Below are 25609 nucleotides of genomic sequence, written 5' to 3' on the forward strand. Positions count from 1 at the left end.
ATCAACGCCTACCGCGATGCCACTTATTCTGAATTATACTATACATACTTTTTTAAATTCTAAACGAATATTTAAGTACCGGGTGATCAAGAAGGACTGTTTAAGTTGGCAGTACAATTAAGGAAAATTTTTAATTCGGTTATTTATAAAACTGCAACCAGATATGTTTTGTTGGTTTATTTGACAAATATCTGATGTAGGTATAGCATTAACAACGACAAACCATCAACAACCGAAAGTTACTCATGTTATACGATTTAAAATACAATTCAGTGTTACCAACTTAAACAGTCCTTCTTGATCACCCCGTATTTTAAAAGAAACTAAAAAACTGAAAATACACACACACAGTTATGTTGAAAGTTTTAAAGCATTTTAAATTAACAAAAAGTTCAAATTCAAGCAAATATGTTAAAGAAAAAACAAAGTATAACTTCAAACAATTCAAACTTAACCTCACTTACACAATTTTAGAACAATAATTTATCGATCAATAAATATTATAAAAAATGGAATTAAGAACCATTATTTGGTATTAAAATAATCCTTGACATTGAAAGAATCATTTTGTGATGTTTAACTAGTTCCTACTTTTTGACCAATAATGACTGGTCATTGACCGATCAAGGACCGGTCAACTTTGACCAAAAATAAATGACCGGTCATTTATCCATCACTATGAATAATACATAAACTCCATCCATTTTCAATATACATTACTGTTAGGGAATTTTCTTTTTTTGTATTGCAATGAAAGTGTTTCATTTTTTCTAATATTGAACATTCAAAGCAGACGTTTTGAATTTGTCAAAAAATTTGACACTGTCAGATTATAATTATTGAAAAAAATACGATTAATACATGTACAGATATCATGTAGGTCACAGGCAGAGTTATAAAGAGAAAATGCCTCACTTTGGAGACAAAACAAAGTGTTCACCGGTGTTTTAAAAACATTTGGGAAGTAAATGGACCAAATTTGGGGAAGATGCCAGTTTACCGAATGGTTGGGGAGATTTTTGCCGTAAGTTGATAAATCCACTTTTAATTTAAATTGATCTATTTAAAATGTTAGCTTCAAAGGAAAAGTACGGAGTAATTTCTGGGTCGGGGGCACAGGCACAGAATGGAAACGACGCACGATGGAACAGTGAAGAAATATTTGCGCCGTTGTGCGCCTTTTTTAATTTCAAGACCGCCGGGCTCCAGACTTGACTTGACAGGGTTTGTTCCTGAGCACTATTCATTTCTAATGTATCATGCTTTCACTCTGTCCTTCTCTGAAATATTTTCGTTAAAATCTGTTTTCTGTTTACGTTACGTACACTTCCTTGCTGGTTCCAATGCCGGTATTTAATATTAACCTGTAGATACCATATCTTAAGTAAAATATTCAAAAATAGTTTACTTTGCTTGATTACAGGACCCGATTAGAGATTTGTCAAAAATGACAATAATCGTACATTATAACCTCTTCAAAATACACATAACCTGAATTATTATTTGTGACATTGCATTTACAATAGAAAAAAGTTGTATCCTATTACACCACAAAAGTTACTAAAATCACTAGATTTAGTTGTGTATATTGAAAATGGATGGAGTTTACAACATAATTCTATTTTCATTTTTCCGATCCTTTGTTACGCTACTGATACCAGGGAATATTAAAGTTTGCAATAGAACAGCCTTTCTTAGCGCATAATCAAAGATTAAGTTCAGATATATTCTATTCTGGAATCTAAAAATTGAATCTATTCCAGAATTTTATTAATAGATTCTTAACAAAGAAAAAAGTTCAACAACTTTGCGGGAGTATTAGAGATGGGCTTGCTGCCACCAAGCGTTACTCTCACGAAAACAAGTAAACACTGGTGTAAGAAAAAAAGTTCCCCGCTCTATTGGTGGTAACAATAACAAATTACTTAATCTCTGGTTTAATTTAGTCGCATTTCTAATCAAATAAAACCCCTGGGAGAGTTGAAGATGAATTAATCACGTGCCAATCTCTGCACGCACGCGTCAAATTTGACATTTGGTCACTAGCTGTTTTGGTGAATGAAGTTTGTTTATCACGGGCCAAAGAAAGGGGGCCCGATAATTGTTTATTTTTCCATGAAATTATATTGTGTACGTTAAATTTGCAATTATGCCTTTGTGGTTATTAGTTTTGACTAATTGACAATACGCAAACACGGTTTGATCTGTACGGAAAGTGAGTACCTATTTATACTTGTTGATATTTCTAGAGATAAGGGTTCAAAATCCTCCGGTAATAAATTTCAATGTTATCTGGCAATAATAAGAGAAATATGTCGTAGACCAAATAGAGATGACATAACCTCATTTTTTTTTTAGCCAACATAAGATGGTTGTAAAGGTACAAATGAAGCGAAATGTGAGAATTCTTTTAGTTGGTGATAGAGGTGTTGGGAAAACTTCCTTAATTTTGTCATTGGTTAGTGAAGAATTTCCTGAAAATGTTCCAAGTAAGGCAGAGGAAATCACGATTCCTGCTGATGTTACTCCTGAACAAGTCCCTACAAATATTGTTGATTTTTCGGCAGCAGAACAAAGTGATGAACATTTAAATGAACAAATTAAAAAGGCCAACGTAATTTGCGTCATTTATGCAGTAGATGATGATGACACAATTGACAGGATTTCTTCCCACTGGTTGCCTCTTATCAGGCAAAACCACCCAGATAAACCATGTCCAGTTGTTCTTGTTGGTAACAAAATTGATTTAGTTGACTACTCAACAATTGACGTAAGTAAGATAATCACAACTCAATTAAAATTCTCAAACACTCTTTTAGGGAGTTTTCCCAATTATGGATGAATTTTCAGAAATCGAGACTTGTATAGAATGTTCAGCTAAAACACTGAAAAACATTTCAGAAATGTTTTATTATGCACAAAAAGCTGTTCTTCATCCTACACCACCTATTTACTCTGTTGAAAAGGCAGATGTAAGTTTATGTTGCAACATTTTTGCAGGATGAATTATCTTTTTTTATGTAGCTGACTGACGGTTGTAAAAAAGCTTTAATACGAATTTTCAAAATCTGTGACATTGATTGTGATGGTCTCCTAAATGATGTTGAGTTAAATAACTTCCAAAGTCGTTGTTTCAATGCACCTTTACAACCTCAAGTTCTTGATGATGTTAAAGCTGTGCTCAGGAAGAACATTGATGATGGTGTGAGCCACAATTGTGTCACTTTAAAGGGCTTTCTTTACTTGCACAGTCTTTTTATACAAAGAGGACGCAATGAAACTACGTGGACTGTTTTGAGAAAATTTGGATATAATGACAACTTGAACATGTCAAAGGATTACCTTTTTCCCAAGTAAGAGACATTGCCCTTTGTTTTTGTATTTACTTGTTTAAACTATAAGACCCCCTGCGCACTAGCAACTTTTGTGGAGCAACTATTTAATTACAAAAATTGAACACATAACTAAATGTAACCTCGCACACGGGCAATTTTTAAATCGAAGCAACTAAAAACGTCCCATTTTACAAGGAAACTGTTGGCGGTAAATGAACCAGGTTTGTTCTAACGTAGCGTCGCGCACCCGGTGATTATTTAGTTGCTTTTTCTACAAAATCCCTGTGTTAAAACTGATCTGTATAAGCAACTATTAAGTTGCCAGTGAGCGGTGTTCGTTCTTTTTGGTGACTAAACTATTTAGTTGCCTATAGCAAAAGTTGCTAGTGTGTGGGAGCTCTAATATTTATTGAATATTTCAAAACAGTTACTATAGTATTGCCGTTATAACTTTTTATCTGCTCCGCCCACTAAAATTGACCAATTAGAACCAAAGCCAGATTCAATCTGTACAACTTTTCATCACATTTGCCACGTAAAAAAGTTAAGGTTAGAATTTTAGTAATTCTGATAGAGATTTTTATTCTGAAAACAACAGTGTATCACAAGTATACACTTAAATACCAAAAATTCACAAAAAAAAATGTAAAAAAGACACTAATATCGTCTACGTTCCATTTTGCGTTAAACATTGGCGGCATATCTGCGCAATCCCACATGTTATTATTTGTCATTTACTCATTTGTTTTTCCAGCTACCTTAATTTGGTTATTACATTGTAACGCAATGCATTTTGATAGCTTTTCGCTTGGTGCTCGTCATTTGTTTCAAAAGTTAGTATTATTTTTTTTTATGTGAAGTTATACTTGTGATACATTGTTGTTTTCAGAATTAAAATCTCTATCAGAATTTCTAAAAAAAAGTATGTGATCCCATTTAAAAAAAATATTTTGACAGTTTAGTCTTGAAGCCCTTGGAGCTATACGTGAATTTATTAAGCCGTTTTGTAGCCTATTAACAACCATTTAATTTGGTGTATAGATAATTAAAATCCTCCGATAAATAAGGGAGCTATGGACTCGTCTTTTTTTTTGGGGACACCCTGTATATGAATATTTATTCTAAACGATTAAAAAGATATAAAAATAATAAACAACGGAAATTTGAAAACAAACTATTTAGAAATAATGAGAAGTTGTTTTACAAAAATTTAGCAGATAATAAAACTCAAAATATAATATATATATATATATATAATTTGGTATACCAAATATAAATGAAATTAAAGAATTCTGGTCAAACATATGGTCAAATGAAGTTCAATTTAATAATCAGGCAGAATGGATTCCTAATTTAGAAAATGAGATACCAGATAGTAATAATCCACATCATATTCAAATTAGCCTTGAAATTTTAGTTAAAAATATTAATAGTTCACATAATTGGAAATCCCCTGGAGGTGACCAAATTCATAACTTTTGGTTAAAAAAATTTACTTGTATTCATAAGTGCTTACTTGATCACTTTAACGGATTTATTAGGGAACCTAACACATTTCCAGAGTTTTTGGCCCATGGTATAACATATCTGAAACCAAAAGATTCCGATACTAAAAATCCATCAAAATATAGGCCAATCACATGTCTGCCTACAATTTATAAAATTATGACATCTTGCATTAAAGTAATAATTTACGACCATTGTCAAAAATTAAATATACTTAATGAAGAACAAAAAGGTTGTGTTAAGGAGTGTTTTGGTTGCAAAGAACAACTTATAATAGATACGGTAATAATGGAACAAGCTAGAAAAAATAATAGAAATATTTATTATTTATTTATTGACTACAAAAAAGCCTATGATTCAGTACCACATTCATGGTTAATTAAAATTCTTAAAATTTATAAAATTAATTTGGATTTGATTAACTTTTTATCACATGTAATGACATTTTGGAGAACTACTTTAAATTTATCAATAAACAATACTAAATTAAAATTCGAGCCTATTCAAATTAAACGGGGAATTTATCAAGGAGATTCTTTAAGTCCTTTATGGTTTTGTCTAGCCATTAATCCTTTGACAAATCTATTAAATAACACTGGATACGGTTTTAATATTAGACGTAATAATACCACACTATCAAAATTAAATCACCTTCTTTATATGGATGACATAAAACTTTATGCATCTAAAAAGAATCACATTTTATCTTTATTAACAATAACTGAAAATTTCTCAAATGATATTAGCATGAGATTTGGTATTGATAAGTGTAAAACGCAATCAATATGTCGCGGTCATTACGAAAATTTAGAATATATAACTAAAGAAGGAGAAATCATTAAAAATTTAAATAAAGGAGAATTTTATAAATATTTAGGTATTAATCAATCAAATCATATTCAACATTCAATTATAAAAGAAAATTTAGAAAAACAATTTTATTTAAGAATTAAATCTATTTTAAAATCAAAATTAAACGGTAATAATTTAATTAAAGCAGTTAATACATATTCTGTTCCATTGTTGACCTATTCTTTTGGTATTATAAAATGGTCCAAAACTAATTTACAGAATATAAATATTCAAACTAGAGTTCTCTTTACGAAATTTTGTAAACATCACCCCAAATCTGCTATTGAAAGATTTAATTTACCACGCGAAAATGATGGTAGGGGTTTTTCAAATCTTGAAATTCTACAACATAATCAAATTGCTTCACTAAAAAATTATTTTCTCAATAGAGCTCGTGATAACACTTTTTTTAATGCTTTGGTTTCAGCGGATAAAGGTTACACACCTTTAAATTTAAGTGATAATATAATTTCAGATATTGTTGAGCCAAATATACCTGACACTATAGCAAATATAAAACAAAAGTCTTTACATGGGAGATATTTTAAAGAGCTAGAACAGCCAGAAATTAATATTCAAGCTTCTCATGCATGGCTTAAAAAATCAAATATTCATCCTGAGACTGAGGGTTTTATATTTACAATACAAGATCGTGTTATAAATACAAGAAATTATAAAAAACACATATGCGGTTTACAATCGATCATTGATAAATGTAGGATTTGCGGAACTCAAGGGGAAACCATTGAACATATCATTTCTTCTTGCACCGTTTTGGCTCAAAGCGAATATAAAAAACGTCATGATATATTCGCACAAATTATACACATGAATTTAGCAGTTAAATTCAATTTATTAAAGGATACACAACCACATTACATTTATAAACCAGAAAGTTGTTTAGAAAATGACAATTACAAATTATATTTTGATCGGACAGTTTTAACTGACATTCACATTCAGCATAACAGACCAGACATTATTATTTTAAATAAACAACAAAAGCAAGCATATCTTTTAGATATAGCTGTTCCAAATTCACACAATATAACACAGACATATAATACAAAAATTAATAAATATTTAGAACTCTCCCTTGCTATGAGAAATCTTTGGTGTTTAGAAAAAATTTCGATTTTACCATTTATAATTTCAGCAACAGGAATAGTACCCCAATCTCTTTTTAAAAATTTAAAAATTTTGGACTTAGAGAACACATTGGTGGTTGAAATTCAAAAAAAGTATATTATTATACTCATGTCACATCGTGAGGAAATTCCTTAACATTGAAACAGAACATAAAACACAAAAAAGTCAAAATGCGGAGGCGAGACGCCGGTAATTATGTTGATAAGCACTGCACTATTACTTGATAGTATTATCCGTAATAGTGTATGTACTCCGGCAAAATTGCCGTGCCGCCGGGTGGAGGTAGGATACGAAAATTATACTTTACAAAAAATACTTTCACTTTTGCTGTTCACAATCATAATTAATAAAAACTACAGACCAATGAAAAACTAGAGAAAATTTGCCAAACAACTCACTAGTTTTGACATTTTACTAGTTTTAGTTTGGTGGAATTAGATATACCCAGTAAATAGTTACAGTAAGTGCCACGAAGGTAAGCGTAATGGATATTGAAACTAATTGTCGCCAATTTTTCATCGAATGCGTCCATTTGGCAAAAAACCAACCTCAGAGATTTGAGGTTAAAGACAGCTAATGATCTGATTGGTCAAATTATCTAATTATACGTAAAAACCTTGGAGTTTGCAAGAATTTGATCATTATAAGTGAAACACAAATGAAGCACAATTTGTTAAGTATAATTTTTTAATTATAATTTTATTGTGCACACGTGTCATTCACAACTATGGACCAAACTTTGTTAATTATAATTCGTAATTATAATTTATAATTATAAGTGATTGGAAACGAGGGGTTATACCATACTGTTATTAGGATTTATCAGTACTCAATGCTTGATTGATATGACACCTATAACAGTCTCGGCCCTTATTCAAAATTATTAGACCGAGGCCGTTATTTTTGCTGCCGTTGCTACAGTTACGGCACAAATGACAACTAAATTTAATTTTTGAAGTAAAGAGAAATGTCAGTCTTACAAATAAATCATCGTTAAATGTTAAGTATTATTGGTATAAAGAAAACTATAAAACAACATACGGCCGATATGGATATAACAGACTCGGTTGATTATAAAATCTCAACCTCGTCTGTTATACAGGGTGACTGACGAAAAACCTTTGACGCTGTATCTTACTTATTCTTTATCCGATTTGAATAAATGCTACATCAAATGAAATAGTTCGAAAAACACTTTATTATTATCCTTTTCGATATTTTTTTCGACTTCTATTTTTTGACAGACGATAGCCAACTTTTTTTTTTCAAATTACACTATATATTTTTTTATTCGTTCTTATAAAGAACCTTCTTCTGAATATTCGTACATTAAAAGAAAAAACAAAAAATGTATTTGAATTGAAAAAAATTGCTAATTAAAAAATCAAGTAATCAAATTTGTAAACAATACAAAATCTATTCTAGTTGCTCAAAATTTCCTCAGTGCTGTTGCAGACACTGTCGATACCTTCTAGAAATGCCCACCTTTGTATTCAGTAAAAAATTTCGGGTTTTTTCTTGACATACTCGCACTATCCTTTTTCTTAACTCTTTTTGGGTACCTGGTGGGGTCCAATAAACATTTTCTCGAAAGTTTCGAATGAATATAAAGAATTCAGATTCAAATCTGGGGATCTAGCGGGCCATCGAATAGCTCCATGAGCACCTATTCATCGTTTACCAAAATGATTTAAAAATACAAAATTCATGCGTGCATTATGTGGTATGGCGCCGTCCTGATGAAACACGACTCTATCAACACTGTTAATGGTATCTCATCCAGAAAGTTGCTTATCTCGTTTGATAATAAATAATATGATATTTTGTTTGATCGAGACTGCTATCAATAAAAAAGGGACCCACTAGTCGATTCTACCTCCAAAAATGCCACACCACACGTTAACACTAAATCGTCTTTGGAAATTTTCTTCCACAGCAACATTATTATTATTATTATCAAACTGTTTTGACAAATGAAGATTCAGAGTTTACTTAGTAATTTCGAGCATTTAGAACAAACTTCTCTCTTGCTTATTTTGGTCACTTGATTTTTAAATGTTGTACATTTATTCTTTAATTTCTTGACTTTTATTTAATGAATGGGTATAGTTCTTTGCATTTTTATATTCAGTAGACAAATCTCTACAATGCTGACCAAAAAAAAAAAATGTACAGTGCTATTTGAAAAAAAGAAGCTGATGTTCATCTGTCAAAAACTGGACGCAAGAATTTCTTTTTATTTAGTTGGTATTGAAGTGTTTTCAAAATTATTTCATCTGATGTGTCGTTTATTCAAATCGGATAAAAAATAAGCAAGATACAGCATCAAAGGTTTTTCGTCAGTCACACTGTATAACCCATATCGGCCTAATACCGTTATATACTATAACAAAGTTTGGTCCATAGTTGTGAATGACAGTGTGCACAATTAAATTATACTTAACAAATTGTGCTTCATTTGTGTTTCACTTATAATTATCAAATTCTTGCAAACTCCAAGATTTTTACGTCTAATTAAATTAAAATTGGCGACAATTGGTTTCAATATCCATTACTCTTACCTTTGTGGCACCTAATATACCTATTTACTGGGTATTTCTAATTGCACCAGACTAAAACTACTAAAATGTCAAAACTATATATGTATAGTGACAGTTGTTTGGCAAATTTTCTCTAGTTTTACATTGGTTTGTAGTTTTTATTAATTATGATTGTGAACAGCAAAAATGAAAGTATTTTTTCTAATTTTAACATATAAAGTGACACTTTTCAAAATTAATTGACGTTTGGAAACGTCACACTTTTCGTAACTGGTTACGAAAAGTAAAATCTTTCCTAACTGGTTAGGAAATAGTATATTTCAAACCAAGGTAAGAAAGTGCTTTTTTGCAGACCGCAGACAAAGATTATAAACCGAGCCGAAGGCGAGGTTTGTAAGTGCCTAAGGTCTGCAAAGGCACTTTCTTAACAAGGTTTGAATACTATTTTTTTCCCTACCGACACAACTTCGTTGAAAAAAGTCAAAAAAAGATGGTTATATTCCTGATTAAAACGAAAATTTTGAGAATTGAATAGTAGGCTGGGTTATTTGTTTAATTAACTCGTATTTGAAGATTTGTCGTTTGTTCGAAAATTTGATATAAACAGGGTAAAGTAATCTACCTACCTAGCTTATCTGTTTATTTTCCAGATTATATGATTGATCTACCAACTTGCTTTATTGAATTGGCTTTCATTTATCAATAACTTATTTCACTTTTGACATTTGTATTTTGGTACAGTTTTACCATAAACATTTCATGATTAACTTTCTTACCTTAGCGAGAAAGTTGAATTTTCTCACCTCACATGAGGTATCCACAGCCTACATTTCTAACCGGTAGGGAAAAATAGTATATTTCAAACCAAACCAACAAATTTAAAAGAATCAACAAAAAATCGCAATGGAACAGATCAAAACGATTAACTTTTAAATCGCAAATCTAAATGCTTAAACCACTTGACAGAACTGACAATTTCAAATTTGAAATGTCATATAATTTATTTTTCGCGTGGGTTTCATAACAACCAATGAGAATCAGTGGCGCGAATGCTTCAAGATATTACCAACACAATCTATGATAATTTCTTAATATTTTAATGTTATGGTTTGGGGATTTTGTTATCTAAGGATATTTAAAAAAATGCATTCTATCAGTGGACGTAGTCTATCGCCAGTTGCCACTGTCATATTTTTTGTTTTTAAGCAAAATAACCGTGCCTACTACCTACTTGATATTTTAACACAATAATAATTTATTATTAATGAAATTCATTACTTCGTTTAACATTAGAAGAAACTTTTTTTTTGTCAAAATTAGAAAAAATCTTGTATGTAACACTTTAGGAAATGCAATTTTGTGTAACTCGTGTGATTTTGCGGGAATATTCCACTCGTTACACAAAATAACGCATTTCCTAACTGGTTACATAAATAGCTATTGTGGAAAGTATAATTTTCTAAGTATAATTTATAATTATAATTTCTTAAGTGATTGGAAACAAAGGGATACACAACCCTAAAGTATGGTCTTTGCCAAAGCCAAATAACCACCAACACTGCATTCTACCAAAATCAACCGGCAACGTTGTACACTTAGATTTGATTGGTCTAGCATCCTAGTAATATCAAAATTGCCATTATACACTTAGTGTAATTTTGTTTTCACCAACATAATTCAACAGGTGGTGGTTATTTGGGTTTGGCACGGCCTATAGCTGTACAACACTTCAATGAACACAACTGTACTTGGTATATTTAAATTTGGTAAGTGTTAGTTTGGAATGGTCCTTTACAACGGAAAAATGTATAGAATGTAACTGAAATATTGGAATAAAAATAAATTAATTGTAACATAAACCGGGAGGGGCATCGGTTACGCGCAGGCGAGAAATTGCGACTTCTAATTAAATAAAATTGTCGATATTTTTTACGCTTACCTGGGTATTGGTAAGGTACATTTCATAATTTTTTGATAATTTATCACTTACAAACAAAGCCAAAAACAAAAATTAAATTAAATGTCAACCAAAAATCAAATTCGGATTTTTATACTGATCTACCCAGATTCACTTCCTATAATTATTTACGAAATCAGCGGAAAAACACCAATTAGTGCTTATTCACAATGGACATAAGCCTAAGAACTACATAACGGATACGTAATTCATAAAGATGAACAAATGGAAATCAATGTTAGGCTAGGGCCACACTACAGACTAAATAATCGGCCGATAATTTAGTCCTATTGGGTAGCTTCCGCGCCCACCAGGTAAACTAAACTGTTTTCGATCAATCTGTCGGCCGACTACAATCGCTTTAGTGTGCGCACTCACATAAGTCCTCATACTTATTAAGCAACCAACTAAACTGTCGGCCGATGAAAAGTCTGTAGTGTGGCCCTAGCCTAAGTGTTTACAATGCGTCTACATAATTCTAATGTTTATGTAATCCTTATGCATCTCTTATGACCGTACGTAAGAAATACATAAAGTTGGAATAGGTCCAACTTTATGCCCTCCTTATGCAAAAATTTATTAAAATTATTCTAATTAGGTCCAATTGTCAAAGACACCACACCACAGTTACACAGTATGTCTCCGGATTGAATTCATAAGACGAAAAAAAAAGATTTTTTGCTTCATTTGAAACCCCCATTTCCGTTATTAAAAAGTCTTCTTCAACAAAAAGAAAAACTTAACATCAAAATAAAAGAAAACGCAGAAAAAATATTTTGCTTTACATGCTGGACCTAGGTATATTATAATACCTACAGTAAACTCTGAATGTCAAAAATGTAGAGAGTTTTTTGAATATCTACTTTATTATGATTACCATTTCCAATAGCAACGCGGTTTTGCAATAACAAGGTTTGTACATAAGAATTATGTTCATTGTGAATAGTTCCCCTAAATTACGTATGAATTAATACTGTGTGTTCAGGCCGTTAGCACTACCACTGGTGGGGGTTACCACCACCCCCCTAACGCAAACCCTTGTTAGGTCTGTATCGCACTTGCAACTGAAGAATAAAACCAGAAACATCATTCAATAAGTCTTTTTTACTTCACCAATTTTAAAAGCGCCAAACGATATCGCAAATCTGGTCCTTCGAGAAAACGCGAACACTGTGTATGGCTTATGCAATATGTACCTATTTCTTAGGCTTATGTCCATTGTGAATAAGCACTTAGATTTTGAATTAAACGCAATCTTACATTTTAACTTTGAAAATACATTTTATTTGACTTGCCACTTGTGCTGTCATAAATTTCAGTGACAATGGGAACTGTTAATTTTATGGCAAAGCTGTAAATAAGAGGCTTCAAAACGGTCGGCTAGTAGTGCATGATCCTTTTGTTGGCAAATTATACTATTTTGTCATTAATAAAAAAAGCGAATTATTTAGCCAACCAAGTCAAAATTTGTCATTGTGACACCAGGGTTTGATGCGCTAGCAGGTACAGATTCATTTAGTGTAAAAATTTTGTAGATAAATTAACAGTTAATATCAGAAAACTAACAAAACTGTTACGGCCTTATTAACAAAAAAATAAAAATGAAAAAAATTCAATAATATTTGCAGTTTGAAAGTACCATCTGGGTGTACAACAGAATTGTCACATAAAGGACATCAGTTTCTCACGCATATATTCGAAAGGTATGACAAAGACCGCGATCACGCCTTGTCACCATCAGAATATGAAGAGTTATTCTCCACTTGTCCTACTCCCGCTTGGCCACCAGATGTTAGCGCTATGGTCCCTTCCAACGATAAAGGTTGGATTACATATCAAGGTTACATATGTCAGTGGGCTTTAATGACTTTGGTAGATTTACCTAGGACTTTTGAGTATCTAGCCTATTTGGGTTATAATATTTATGAAAATGAAAGCCAACTGACCGCTGTACAAGGTAGTGTTGTGCATAAGTGCGTTGAAAATTTGACATACCGTTAATTATTTTGTAGTAACGAGAGAAAAGAAAATTGATTTGGCTAAAAAACAGTCGAGTAGAAACGTTTACCAGTGTCATGTAATTGGACCAATGGGTGCCGGTAAATCGAGTTTTTGCAGGAGTTTTATCAGATCACTAACTGAAGTGAGTGCATCATTAGCTAAAAGTGAGTTATTTTTAAATATTCTTGCAGAAAAGTTCTCATTTGGAAAATACGGGAACGCCCACTTGCACCGTTAACGTCGTACAGGTTTATGGACAAGAAAAAATTATGATACTGCGTGATATAAACGTGAGAAACGTGTCTGACCCGCTGTTGCCCCATGAAGTTCAATGTGATGTTGCTTGTTTGATCTATGATATAAACAATGCCAAATCCTTTGAATACATCGCGCGTATTTACATTGTAAGTTGTGAGGAATAAAAATGTGTTTTTACTATAAAGTTTGACATTTTCAGAAATATTTTGCCGAAAGCAAAATTCCAGTTCTTATGGTGGCGTGTAAAAGTGATTTGGAAGAAGTCAAGCAGGATTATTTGTTGCAACCGGTTACATTTTGTCAAAAGTACAAAATTTTACCTCCACAGAATTTTACCGTTAAGGGACATTTAAGGAAAGACGTCTTCGTCAAATTGGCTACTATGGCAGCTTTTCCGTAAGTTATAGTCCTTCCTAGTCAAGAATTTAATTAAAATGTTCGTGTTAGTCGTTTTCAAGCAGCTTGGATTTTGTTCTACAAACACAGGTTGGTTTATTGATATGGAATTTTGTTTTGGGAGCTATGAAGTTGATGTTATTTGAGTTACTGACTTAACATTATCGCGTTAAACAAATTTGTGATCCACACATGTAGAGTTCCCAATTTACATATCCGTTTTACCTCTTGTGATATGGAATTATCGTAAAATCAATTCTCTCCTGCCATTTGCTAATGACAAAGTGTTACGAACGAACTGACATTCAACAGTACCCATTTTAATTTTCTATCATTAGAAATAATTATCAGACAATTTTTCTTGAAATTGTGGAATATTTTTGAAACTTTTACGAGCATGAGTACGGTTTGCTGTACGAGTCGCAGATGGGTATTGCACGTACAAATGCTCGCAAAATAGTTTCTGGACGCGTGATACACAAAATTTTTTGTGCACTCATTTTAATAATTGGTATTAGGGACTTTTTTCGTGTTGGCAAGACTTAAACATTTAAAATGTAAAATCAACATCGCTCTTGTTTCCTTGTTTTTTTTTTGACATTTTCCTGAAACATTTGGTGTATTTAATGGATACAGCAGCCCATATTCAAGAAATGACTCAAAACAATCAAAACGCTTAAAACGTAATTTTAATTAATTAATTTTAACGAGCCATGCACAGAATTAACATTGACGCTTGACAGAATTCTAATAATACATGCCAACCGAAACCAATGACAACTCAAAATCCTTACGTTTTGCCGGACTAGGCCGGCAACGCATGTGTTTCTGGACGATTTCGAGATCTACAAACTACCGAATTCCGGGCGGAGGCACGAAATAGTTATTTGTATCACAAGGCCAGAAACTGCACGTTTGCGAGCATGAGTACGGTTTGCAGTACGAGTCGATAGACGAGTCTTGTAAGTACGAATGCTCGCAAAACAGTTTCTGGACGTGTGATACACAAAAATTTTCGTGCTGACTTCTGCGCATTTTTGTTAAATGGAAGTTAAAGCACTTGTTTTAATAATTGATATTAGGGACTTTTTTTGTGTTGGCAACACTTACATTTAAACATTTAAATTTTAAAATCAACATCGCTCTTGTTTCCTGACATTTATTAAATTTAATTAATTTGTTTTGTTTTTGACATTTTCCTGAAACATTTATTGTAATAAATACACCAGCCCATATTCAAGAAGTGGCTCGAAACGTAATTTTAATTAATTAGTTTTAGTTAAATATTGCTTCTTTGTAGTTTGTACGTTGTTATCAATAGAAAATAGTTATTTAAGATATAAGTGTAAAAAGTTATCCTTTATTGCACGAACGGGTTTAAAATACGACCGAGGTACGAGGGAGTATTTTAAAAGATGTGAGTGCAACAAAGGAACTTTTTACACGTATGTCTTACAACATTTTATCTACGATCGTGAGATCGTCACACCGGTTTCAACATAAATTTGTATAAAATAATTATCATTGGTTCAATATTTCATGAATAACCAAAGTCGTTTGAGAACCACGTCGTTTAGCAACCTACTTCTAAACAATGTTTCCAACAAATTCGATTGTTGTATTCTGACAGTTCTGTGCCATAAAAGCGAAAAATCGTCCTCTAAAACTTTTAGAGCACGATTCCGTCAGTTTCTCTAAACGTCAACTTTGACAACGATTTTTAGTGCAAAAAGTGCCTACTTTTTACACGATCGTAGATAAATATTTTTAACGAGCCATCCACAGAACAAACATTGACGTTTGATAGAATTCTGATAACAAATGCCAACCGAAACCGATGACAACTCAAAATCCCTACTTTTAGCCGGACTAGGCCGGCATGCCTGTGTTTCTGGACGATTTCGAGATCTGTAATTTACCAAATTCCGGCCGGAGGCACGAAAAACTAAAAAACCTGCTGAAGCCTGCTCCAGTTCAGTAAATAGTGCAATAAATATTTTCCAGAAGTAGGTACTATTGCGATCAAAAAATTTTGGACACTAATGTCATCGTGCTGTCATACATTCTAAAACGACCCTTATGTATTAATAACCTCAATTTTGATTGTGTCAATTTTGAAAATGTGAATGTCATATTTACCGAGAAAATATTCAAAAAGTTGTAAAAATCAGACAAATGGAATAGAACGAGGTTTTAATTAATAAAAAATATAACACAAATACCCAAATGTACTCGCATATTAAAAAAAATATATTTTAAACCGGTGTCAAATTGACAACAATTTCATCTTTCATGTGACAGTTTCAATAAAGCATGATTTAGAGTAATTTTTTTAATGTGACAGAAGTTTGATGTCCAAAATTTTATGATCGTAATAGTACTAGGGTGGTACACATTTACCGTTCAAAGTGCATATAAGAGATAATATACGCACATTGACCTTTTCTGCTGATCAATGTGCACATAAGCCGGCGGATGTGCACATTGACCCGTTTTGCACTATTACCGTAACATATAACGGGTGTTTTTTAAATTTGGCGTCGAAATAGGTGTTGAACTGTCGATTGTGAACGCACTATACAGGTTACGGATCACGGATCAGCTGTTTGAATGTTACGCTTTTACACGAGTGGTGCGCTCTCAATCGACTCTCCAACGCCTACTTCGACGCCAAATTTTAAAAAACGGCCCTTTACATGGCCGTTTCATTTTGCAATTTCTCCATAAGAGATAAATTCCGATGAAACAATTAAAATTTCCCGTAAAGTAATGACACAAACTAAAAGAAATATTATGAAAGGATCCAACAGATGTCGCTACTTTACGGTAGATCCATGACCAACTTCATTAAACTATGTTATGGCCATCCCAAATGTCGAAAAAAAGTAAACCAAATGACAAGTCGATGATGGAGATGAAGTGGCGATATCTAGTGAAATTTAGAATAACCACACATTTAAAAAGTTAAATATCAGGTTATGTTATATGTCATTTCATTGTCAAAAACTGTCAGTTTATACGTTTTCGTCGTCATAAAAGTATAAACTGACAGTTTTTGACAATGAAATGGCATATAACATAACCTGATATTTAACTTTTTAAATGTGTGGTTATTCTAAATTTCACTAGATATCGCCACTTCATTTCCATCACATGACCAACTTCATTAAACTATGTTAACGAATTTCTTTTCTAGTACCACAAATTTCCCGAAGAACCTCAAACCATTTAGCTCTAACTCCACTGTCGCTGGGAAATTCAAATAAAGGTTTTTCAGAATTGACACAAATAATGCATTTAATGAGCATTTTCAGAGTTTTTTGATTGACAAAATTTTAAATTTAACGGCAATTTTACCTTCATGTCTAACAAACAGATGGCACCACTTCATCACTATCCCATGGCCTACTAAATCTGAACTGCGTTGCGCTTATTACGGCCGTAACAAAGCTCAGATTTTCAATGGAGCAATTGATTCCGCTAACCTCAAAAAATCTACCCTTAACCAACTCCATCTGTTAGCGAAATGGAAAAGAAAAATGTAATTTGAATTGAAATTATCCAATCACAATCACATAACGTGTTTATTTTGTTAGGTTAACACTTTCTATTTTGTCATTTTGACGCGAAATAAATTTTCACGAATACGTTTCATGAACGTAAGAATACCTAATAATTACAATAATCAAATTATGAAACATAATATTTAAATATAAAATGGAATTGCAAAATCTGAAAATGGATAGAGCACAGTAGAAAAATTAAAAGTAAAACTAAACTATCAATCTGCAGGAAGACAATACCTTTCTCGTAAGTTTATAATTTTACAACCTTCCTACTTGTGAGTTTATTCTGAATGGATTTCGTTTTTATCGTAATCTGTTTTTTTTTTTTATAAACAAATGTTTAAATTTGGTTTCATTACTAATTGGATAATAAATTTTATCTTGGTGTTTATCACAGGTAAATATGAAATTCTGTATTAAATGTGGATGCAAAGTAGTAACCAGTGGTTGACAAGGATTTTTTGGAATTAAATATTATAAAATTTGTGTGGCAATATTAGCAAAGTTTTTTAAAAGCCCCACAAATTTACAGACCCCACGGTCTTGAAGCCAAACTAATCGTAACAAGGGTCCTGGAGTTGCTGTAAATAAAATAATAAAGAAGAGACATGTATCACAGTGAAATGTTTCATTTAGTTTTTTTTTATAATTTTATTAATTTTGGATTTGGTTTGGAGGTTGCTGGGAATTTGAAAATAACTGTTGTTATTTTCTCCGCATGCAACGCATTATTTTCCCATGTTAGTACTATCGCGGCCAAAATACTTTGGTCGTCAATGTGACATAAATGACATTCAATTGTAAAGCAAACTTTAGGATGTTTAACCTTATTTTTTACTACTGTCAAAATTATTTTAATCTATCAGTGTCATACGGGTGGGGTAAATCCCAACTGCGGAGGCAGGGTTCAAAAGCAAAAAATCAACATGGTCACGGTTTAGACAACCTTCAGAAGCAAGTAAGACGATTCTATATTTATCAAAAACTGAAGGTGCCATATTTTTGACAAGAATAATTTGAAATTGTCATGTATAATATTGACATTAATACTTGATTTACATTTGAAGTGTCAAAAAGTGACGACCAAAGTATTTTGGCCGCGATAGTACTTCAACCGTGATGAAATTCAAGGAAATTTAAATTATTGTGGCAATTTAGTTGATTTGTAGTTTAATATCTTTAAAGAGATGGCGCTAGTTAAGGGTAGATTTTTTGAGGTTAGCCGAATCAATCATTCAGCTAGTTTGTTACGGCCGTAATAAGCGCAGCGCAGTTCAGATTTAGTAGGCCATGACTATCCATAACATACTTCATACGAAGCGAATGGCCATAACATAGTTTAATGAAGTTGGTCATGGTAGATCCAAGGCCATCTGAATCAAAAAGCTACGCTTATAAGGCCGTTTCAATGTACATAATAATTGTTCCTGCAGAGTGGCCATAAAACAAAAGAAGACAGAACCTTATTGCGCGCCCTCGGTGGCCGATTAACGAATCAAAGCTACAATATTGACGGCAATTTAAAATATTACCCTTCTATTTTACATGAAACGGTAAAAGCGTGTTTCATTTGTGGGGGCAAAAGATGTTCGCTTATTTGAAATTCGCAGCAATATGAAACAAAGACAAAAATGGTTCGAAGCTTTTGAAACGTTTTGCGGTAAGCAAATTTATGGAGACAATGATAAGCACAACCTTTTAATTTGTATTTGTAATATAAAAGACTACAAAAATTACGGATTACTCAGAAATTTGTGAGCAGCATTATCAACAAGTCTCTATAATTACATTACAACCCCCAAAAGACGAAGCTTATGTAAAGATACTGTTCCTTGTCCTTCTATTTTTGTAAGTACATATCTATAATTAAAAAAGACTTGTGGTGTTTATTGCTACATGAAATATACATACAGTGAGTTTTTTTTAACACTGGCCATAGGGTTTTACATGCTAATTTTTCAACCCCCTGTTAACTTTTGTTCCGATGAGAATATTCAAACCATTTTTGGAATAAAGTTGGAAGATTTTTTAAACTATGGGATAGATTACAATTCAATATCCCAAACTGTCGAAAAAGTTGTGAAAAAAATATTTTTAGGGCGCCGAAACAATAGTACGTCGAGCGGCCGCCAGAGTAGCGCCATTGTCGGCTCAAGCAGCACCTGACGATTTCCACTTTTAGCCGCTTTCGGCGCGCTAAAAAATATATTTTTCACAACTTTTTCGACAATTTGAGATATTGAATTGTAATCTATCCGATAGTTTAAAAAATCTTCCAACTTTGTTCCAAAAATGGTTTGAATATTTTCATCGGAACAAAAGTTAACAGGGGGTTGAAAAATTAGCATGTAAAACCCTATGGCCAGTCTTAAAAAAAACTCACTGTATACTCAATTTCATATAAATGTGCATCTAAGCAAGCCATGAAAATCTGATTTTCTGTTGGTAGTAAAGCTAAAGCTAGTGACTTTGACTTTCAAAGTTGCTTGCTCTGCGCGAACCCGATTTGACTAATTTTTCAGTAGAGGGTTTTTGTCCATTTTAACATCGCTGATTTCAAAAGCAATGTTACGTCTTTTTACTGATTAAATTAAAGTAATTCTTATTTGTTTTTGTCTTTATATTTTTACCAAGTAAAGATTTATTGGACATGACCTTCATAAATGTGACTTTTGTAATGTAACTAAATTAAAGGTGCTACAAATGTACAGCTCACTTGATGAACATTTATATGAAATCAATTAAGAAGCGAAGTCAACCGCGACATATGAGAAAACAAAATGAGCTTCCTCTTCTCATTTTTCGATTAATTACTTATTAGTTTTGACAGTCATAATCAGGGACCTCCAGGTATTAATTACTGTCATCTTATTAATGTTTTTGTTTTTTAGGCTTTTCCCACTGAAACTCCGGTTGAAATTCCTGTACCCCAAAATCCTGTAGAGTCTTTCATCATTCCAACTGTTCCAATCACATCCAAATCAATTCAAGTAAATAGTATTTTTGCGCAGTATATGCCACCAAATGGTTGAGAAAATGGGCTCTCATTTGCTAGAAAATTCAATACTTTCATCTTGTCTAGTACATAAAAATCAAATCTGGGAGCTGATAATAACTGTCACGCTGAAACCAGTTTTAGATCATACATATTTGTCAAGAAAAAACAGATTTATTAAAGAGGAAATGTGCAATCCAGAACAAACTCTTTTGCAGAAAAATATTAAAGTTATAAATTGTTCTAACCTACCTTGTGTTATGATTTCATGTTTTTTTGCAATTCTAATTCATTAATTAGTATTTTGCTAGTCCTGAATATATCCAAAATAAGCTCGGATCTTGGATATTTTATTGCATTCATGTTTTAATTGACGTTTTAAGCACTTAACCTCAAAGTAAAAAGTGGAAAAAGTCTCAATCGATTGCGTTCGAAATCGGTAGATGGAGCGCAAAAAGGTTCTGCCTAAGGTCACTAAATCAACACACTACATGTTAAGGTAGCGCCATTACATTCCTGGCGTGAGTTTATTGTGGAACAAAGATATAAATGCAAATGTCGTAAGTGCAACGAGGAAGACATCAGTTTCAGGGAATTTAGTTTAGCAAAATGACAACAGTCTTTAGTGACACTATACATTTTAAAACGTGACTCTGTTTTGTTTATCCCCAGATTGAGTTTATTGTGCGACAAGGATAGATATATAAAATTACTAATGGCGCTACCTTAACACGTAGTGTGTAGTGTGTTGATTTAGTGACTTTAGTTCTGCCCCTTATATATCTATGGTTCTGCCGCCCGAAATGTCACAGAAACAAAGTTTATATGGAAAAATCGAAAATTGAAACGGCCTTATAAGCGTAGCTTTTTGATTCAGATGGCCTTGGTAGTTCATGGTTTGCTTCACAGAACACCTAAGCTTTGCTTTTGCTTTCTAGAAACACTTTTATTGTGAAATTGAAACGGCCATGTATACACGTTTAGTGTATATCGATACAGTTGGCCATGCTTGCGTTGATTATAAAAGCCTGCCAAGTAAGCAAGTTTTCAAAATATCGAGTAATTCCAATTTTTGCCGTGGCGCTAGTTATCACTTCACTAACAGCTAAATAGCGTGTAGTTTAAATTGAAGTGCGTTATTTATTCTTGTTTTTTGATAGCAATAGAGTTGTAAAGATGTTTTGTTGTATCCCCTCTTGTTTAAATTCCAGTCCAAAAGTCACATTTCACAAACTTCTGAATGACAAACATAAGCGTTTTTTGTGGATAGTTAGCATTACTACAGGCGAAAATTTGAAAGGTTTTTATATTTATCTACTATAAATTGTGATTTAAATTTTTTCTAACACTAATATCTTATACTGTTTCCATGGTGCATTTGAGCTCACACCTTATGTTTCCCATAAAATACGCTTGTCTCTATAAGACACGTCGTCAATAGCAACGTATCTTATAGTCATAAAATACGCTCACACACATCATTCAAGTAACATTTTATTCATCATTTTTACAGTAATTATCACAAAAGTGAAAAGTACAATTATTGAATTGGAATTGTCATATTAGCTTCGTGCTCTTGTTCCTAACATCTTCTTCTTTAACTTCTGCTGTTTCATCCAATGCAAGTGCCCGGCCATCGAAGATGGCAATCTTTACATTTTCTTCAAATGATTCTTGCCGTAGTGTGAATTAACTTTTAATGAAGTTCTACACGCTTACCCCATATCAAGAAAAGCCAAAATGACATCTTCCGTTACCTCCGTGATGCTTTTTTTTATTGTTCCGGCCTTGAAACGAAACATACACCTTTTCGTATGCACTTTTAGACTTCATTTGTAACAAATTGCCCCTTTTTTCTTATTTCTTCTGGAACGTTTTGGCACATTTCAACGATGAAAATTGTTTTTTTCCAAATTTGTTGATATTATTACCATAGTACCCACGGCAACCTCCGCATTTTGTGTATTGTGACGCGCCTCGAATAATTTCTGAATTTATTAAAATTTCTGATAAGATGTTAGTGTTAGAAAAATCTTGAAGACAACGCGTGTTTTATACGGAGTCATTATAAATGTTTGTAACAACTAGTGGGCGTAGTGGCACACCTAAAGCATAGCGCGCAGCCACCTACGATGGGACAATCATTTATAATGACCCTGTAGTTTAAAAATCGTCTATAAAACACTTGTTGTCTTAATAGCTATAATATTGTATTAAATCTATTTATACCCATTTTATGTACTTAAGAAGATTTTAAACCTGCATCGGAAAGGTCAAAGGTACAGTTGGTTGCAAAAAAAACGGGAAACGAAAATTTTGCTAATGTAAATTTGGTTTTGTCCATTTGTCAATTAATTGTCTACTTGACAATACCTATCAAATAACTGTAAAAAATGTCATTGAATTTTGACGTTAGTTCTAACCTATCTCTCGTAAGACACACTATGGAAAAATTGCAAAAATGTGTCAATTTTATTCTGACAGTTCCCGTTTTTTTTGCAACCAACTGTATGTATTTTGCATTTTGATCGAGATTATTTTTTTGATTCAATGGGACGGTGTAAATTAAAAAAAAAACGCAGTTCCCAAAATTAAGAAACATGTTACTTTGGGTTCTGATCAAATACTCCATCCAATAAATGATCAAATCCTTCCAAGTCCTATTCCCGTCCACACGAAGAAAAAGTAGTAAGTTGCGGTGTACCTTTTCCCTAATTTCCTTTAATTTTTTTATAACATCATAAAATACCAGACCAATGTCCTGTAAATAAACTGAGGATTTCTGGATTGGAGATATTGTGCACAAAATGAAATATTAACCTGACTTTGCAATTGTCAAATTCAACTTGTCACCAGAGGATAACTAGCGCCACGAGAATATAGCGGCAGAAAGTAGCATAATGGTCTAATTCTCTACTTGGCAGGCTTTTATAATCAACGCAGGCGACGCCAATTTCGTAGCTATTGTTCATTTTTTAATACTGTAGATAAAGTCAAACAGCCAAATATACACTTTCAATAGTTCACTAGATTCCTATTTCAATTTTGTAAATTACTTCAATCCATGATGCCATATGCCACAATAAATGCATTAATGTCAATTCGTGTCACTGTCAATTAGGTAGACAGGCTAGTTTGTTCAAGGGTTTTTATACTTAATTATCGATGGGCTGCACAGAACAAACTATGTTCAACAAAAAAGTCTGTCGCCCTTATCCGTATTCGAAAAAACATGATTTTGAACATTTACAAACATGTCTATGATGAACAGGCGGAACTTAAGGTTGGAGATACGGTTAAACTAAAGAAGAGCAGATGTGGGATTCGATTAACCGGAAGAATTCGAAGATGAGAGTTGATTTTTTAAATCCATAATATGTCTGAATTATCGTTAATGATTGTTTCTATTTATGTACTAACTTACTGCTTTTTTATTCATGAATTCTAGATTAAACACATTATTAAACACGTTTTCTCATTTCAATTAAATTTTTTATGGAATGTCAAAACTTTGTCAGACTGACGGAAAACAGAATTTTTAGCGGCATCGTGGATCCATATCAATTATAAATGAATTTAAGGTATCTAGGCAGCCTTGATGACTGTATATTGGGTTGCCTGACTTTTTCTACATCATTAAAAAATGAACTATAGTCTGTATTCAAATGTAATAAATTATTAACAGTGAGAATAGTTACTTATTCTTATTTTTGAACTTTCCTTCTGGAATTAAAATGCTCATGTTATCAATTATTATAATTTTGAGAAGGGTATATAGGCTGTGTTTTTATCCATTTATTTTAAGCGTAGACCACCATGTCTGTTCTAAAGAATATGTGAGTGTTTGGTTTGAATTTTGAATCCCCCTTACTCTGATATGCGGTTCACTTCTTCGAAGTGACTACCTAAGTAAAAGCGTGCATATTGTCATTGTCATCACGTCTTTAACATTTACCTGGTCATCAAACTTTTGTTGTTAGTTCAGAACTCAGCCAAAGAAATTAGCATATGAGACTTGGTTGGTTGCACTTGGTCATGTTGATTATTATTTCATAAGAATTTCTTTTATTTTTTGCAGTCCTTTACGCCGCATGGTTCATATGTTACTGTTGCGCCCACAACCAACCGAATGGTTTAATCAGTTGTACAGGTTGCTACAATTTACATTTTAATCCGAATGTTTTATTTTTGTTTACTAATCTCAGCAACCATTTTGATACTAATACAATAAATGAAAATAATTGGTTTCAATGTTGATTAATATGTGTTGTGCTAGTTCCGTAGAATAATTTGTAATAATGCATTTCCATTAAATTAAGGAGCATGATGATTGATGTTCATTTGGCTTGTTGCATGTCTGTATGTGTGAATCTTAATTATAATATGTAATTGTATCGTTTTGTTTCTTTTGTTTAGGAATTTGAGAGAATTTGGAATAATTCCTACAGACACGAGGACTTGGTGGAAGGCGGGATTAAGTTTAGCAGCAGTCACTGCAGTTGGTCTCATTGTGGCCAAGGTTTTGCACAGCTCTGAAAAAGTCAGATAGTTTGTGTGGTAGCTATATTTTTCTTTTCCAAATAAAAGTCTTTATAAATACCATAGTCGAGGATTTTATTCTCTGTAGAAAAGAAAAATAACTTAGTTATGACGACGATACATGAGATGTGTTACAAATAGTATCCATAAATGCAAGTACAGTTGTGCAATTTTTGTGAAGCGTTTCGTTTTCTTCTAAAGTACAGTATTGTTTATTTCATTATCTGTAGAATACTAATAATACTGAAAGACTGTAAATACTTAAAAAATGGAATTGTATTTTTTGTAGCTGTAGTAAATTTTACTTAGAAAGAAGGGTTTTATTAACAATTTTTCCTTGGTAAGTTCTTTACAGATTGTTATTTTTAAACTATAGTTCTACTTAATTCGTGTAGTTAATTGTTTTTAATAAAATCTGCAGGCTTCCAACAATTTCTGTTTAATTCTTTCACTAGATTAGTAGTTGTTGGTAAAATTTGCAGTCATTCAAATTGAATACTTCTCTTGAAACAGCA

General features: G+C 32.5%; 1 protein-coding gene and 1 long non-coding RNA gene across 6 annotated transcripts; one reads left to right on the plus strand and one right to left on the minus strand.

Moving 5' to 3' along the window:
• Window positions 1-1042: 1042 nt before the first annotated feature.
• LOC138126330 (uncharacterized) lies at window positions 1043-1839 on the minus strand. Its single transcript, XR_011157759.1, has 2 exons — window positions 1613-1839; window positions 1043-1560 (listed from the first exon to the last, which is right to left on the minus strand). It is a non-coding gene; the product is annotated as an uncharacterized lncRNA (long non-coding RNA).
• Window positions 1840-1900: 61 nt separating this feature from the next.
• Miro (mitochondrial Rho GTPase) lies at window positions 1901-25409 on the plus strand. 5 transcript variants are annotated; one of them, XM_069042088.1, is made up of 11 exons: window positions 1901-2197; window positions 2250-2770; window positions 2820-2972; window positions 3025-3353; window positions 12968-13296; window positions 13352-13482; window positions 13532-13744; window positions 13798-13994; window positions 14046-14084; window positions 24634-24705; window positions 24972-25409. In XM_069042088.1, exons 2-11 carry the CDS (start codon window positions 2369-2371, stop codon window positions 25102-25104), a joined length of 1998 nt encoding a protein of 665 aa, XP_068898189.1. In that variant the 5' UTR covers window positions 1901-2197; window positions 2250-2368; the 3' UTR covers window positions 25105-25409. The 5 variants fall into 5 exon arrangements, with proteins under 5 accessions (XP_068898189.1, XP_068898188.1, XP_068898191.1 ...); XM_069042087.1 differs by having other exon boundaries at window positions 1908-2215; window positions 2359-2770; XM_069042090.1 differs by lacking the exon at window positions 24634-24705 and having other exon boundaries at window positions 1911-2215; window positions 2359-2770.
• Window positions 25410-25609: the final 200 nt, after the last annotated feature.

The sequence above is a fragment of the Tenebrio molitor genome, chromosome 3 (assembly GCF_963966145.1).
Source record: "Tenebrio molitor chromosome 3, icTenMoli1.1, whole genome shotgun sequence".
Taxonomy (NCBI): domain Eukaryota; kingdom Metazoa; phylum Arthropoda; class Insecta; order Coleoptera; family Tenebrionidae; genus Tenebrio; species Tenebrio molitor.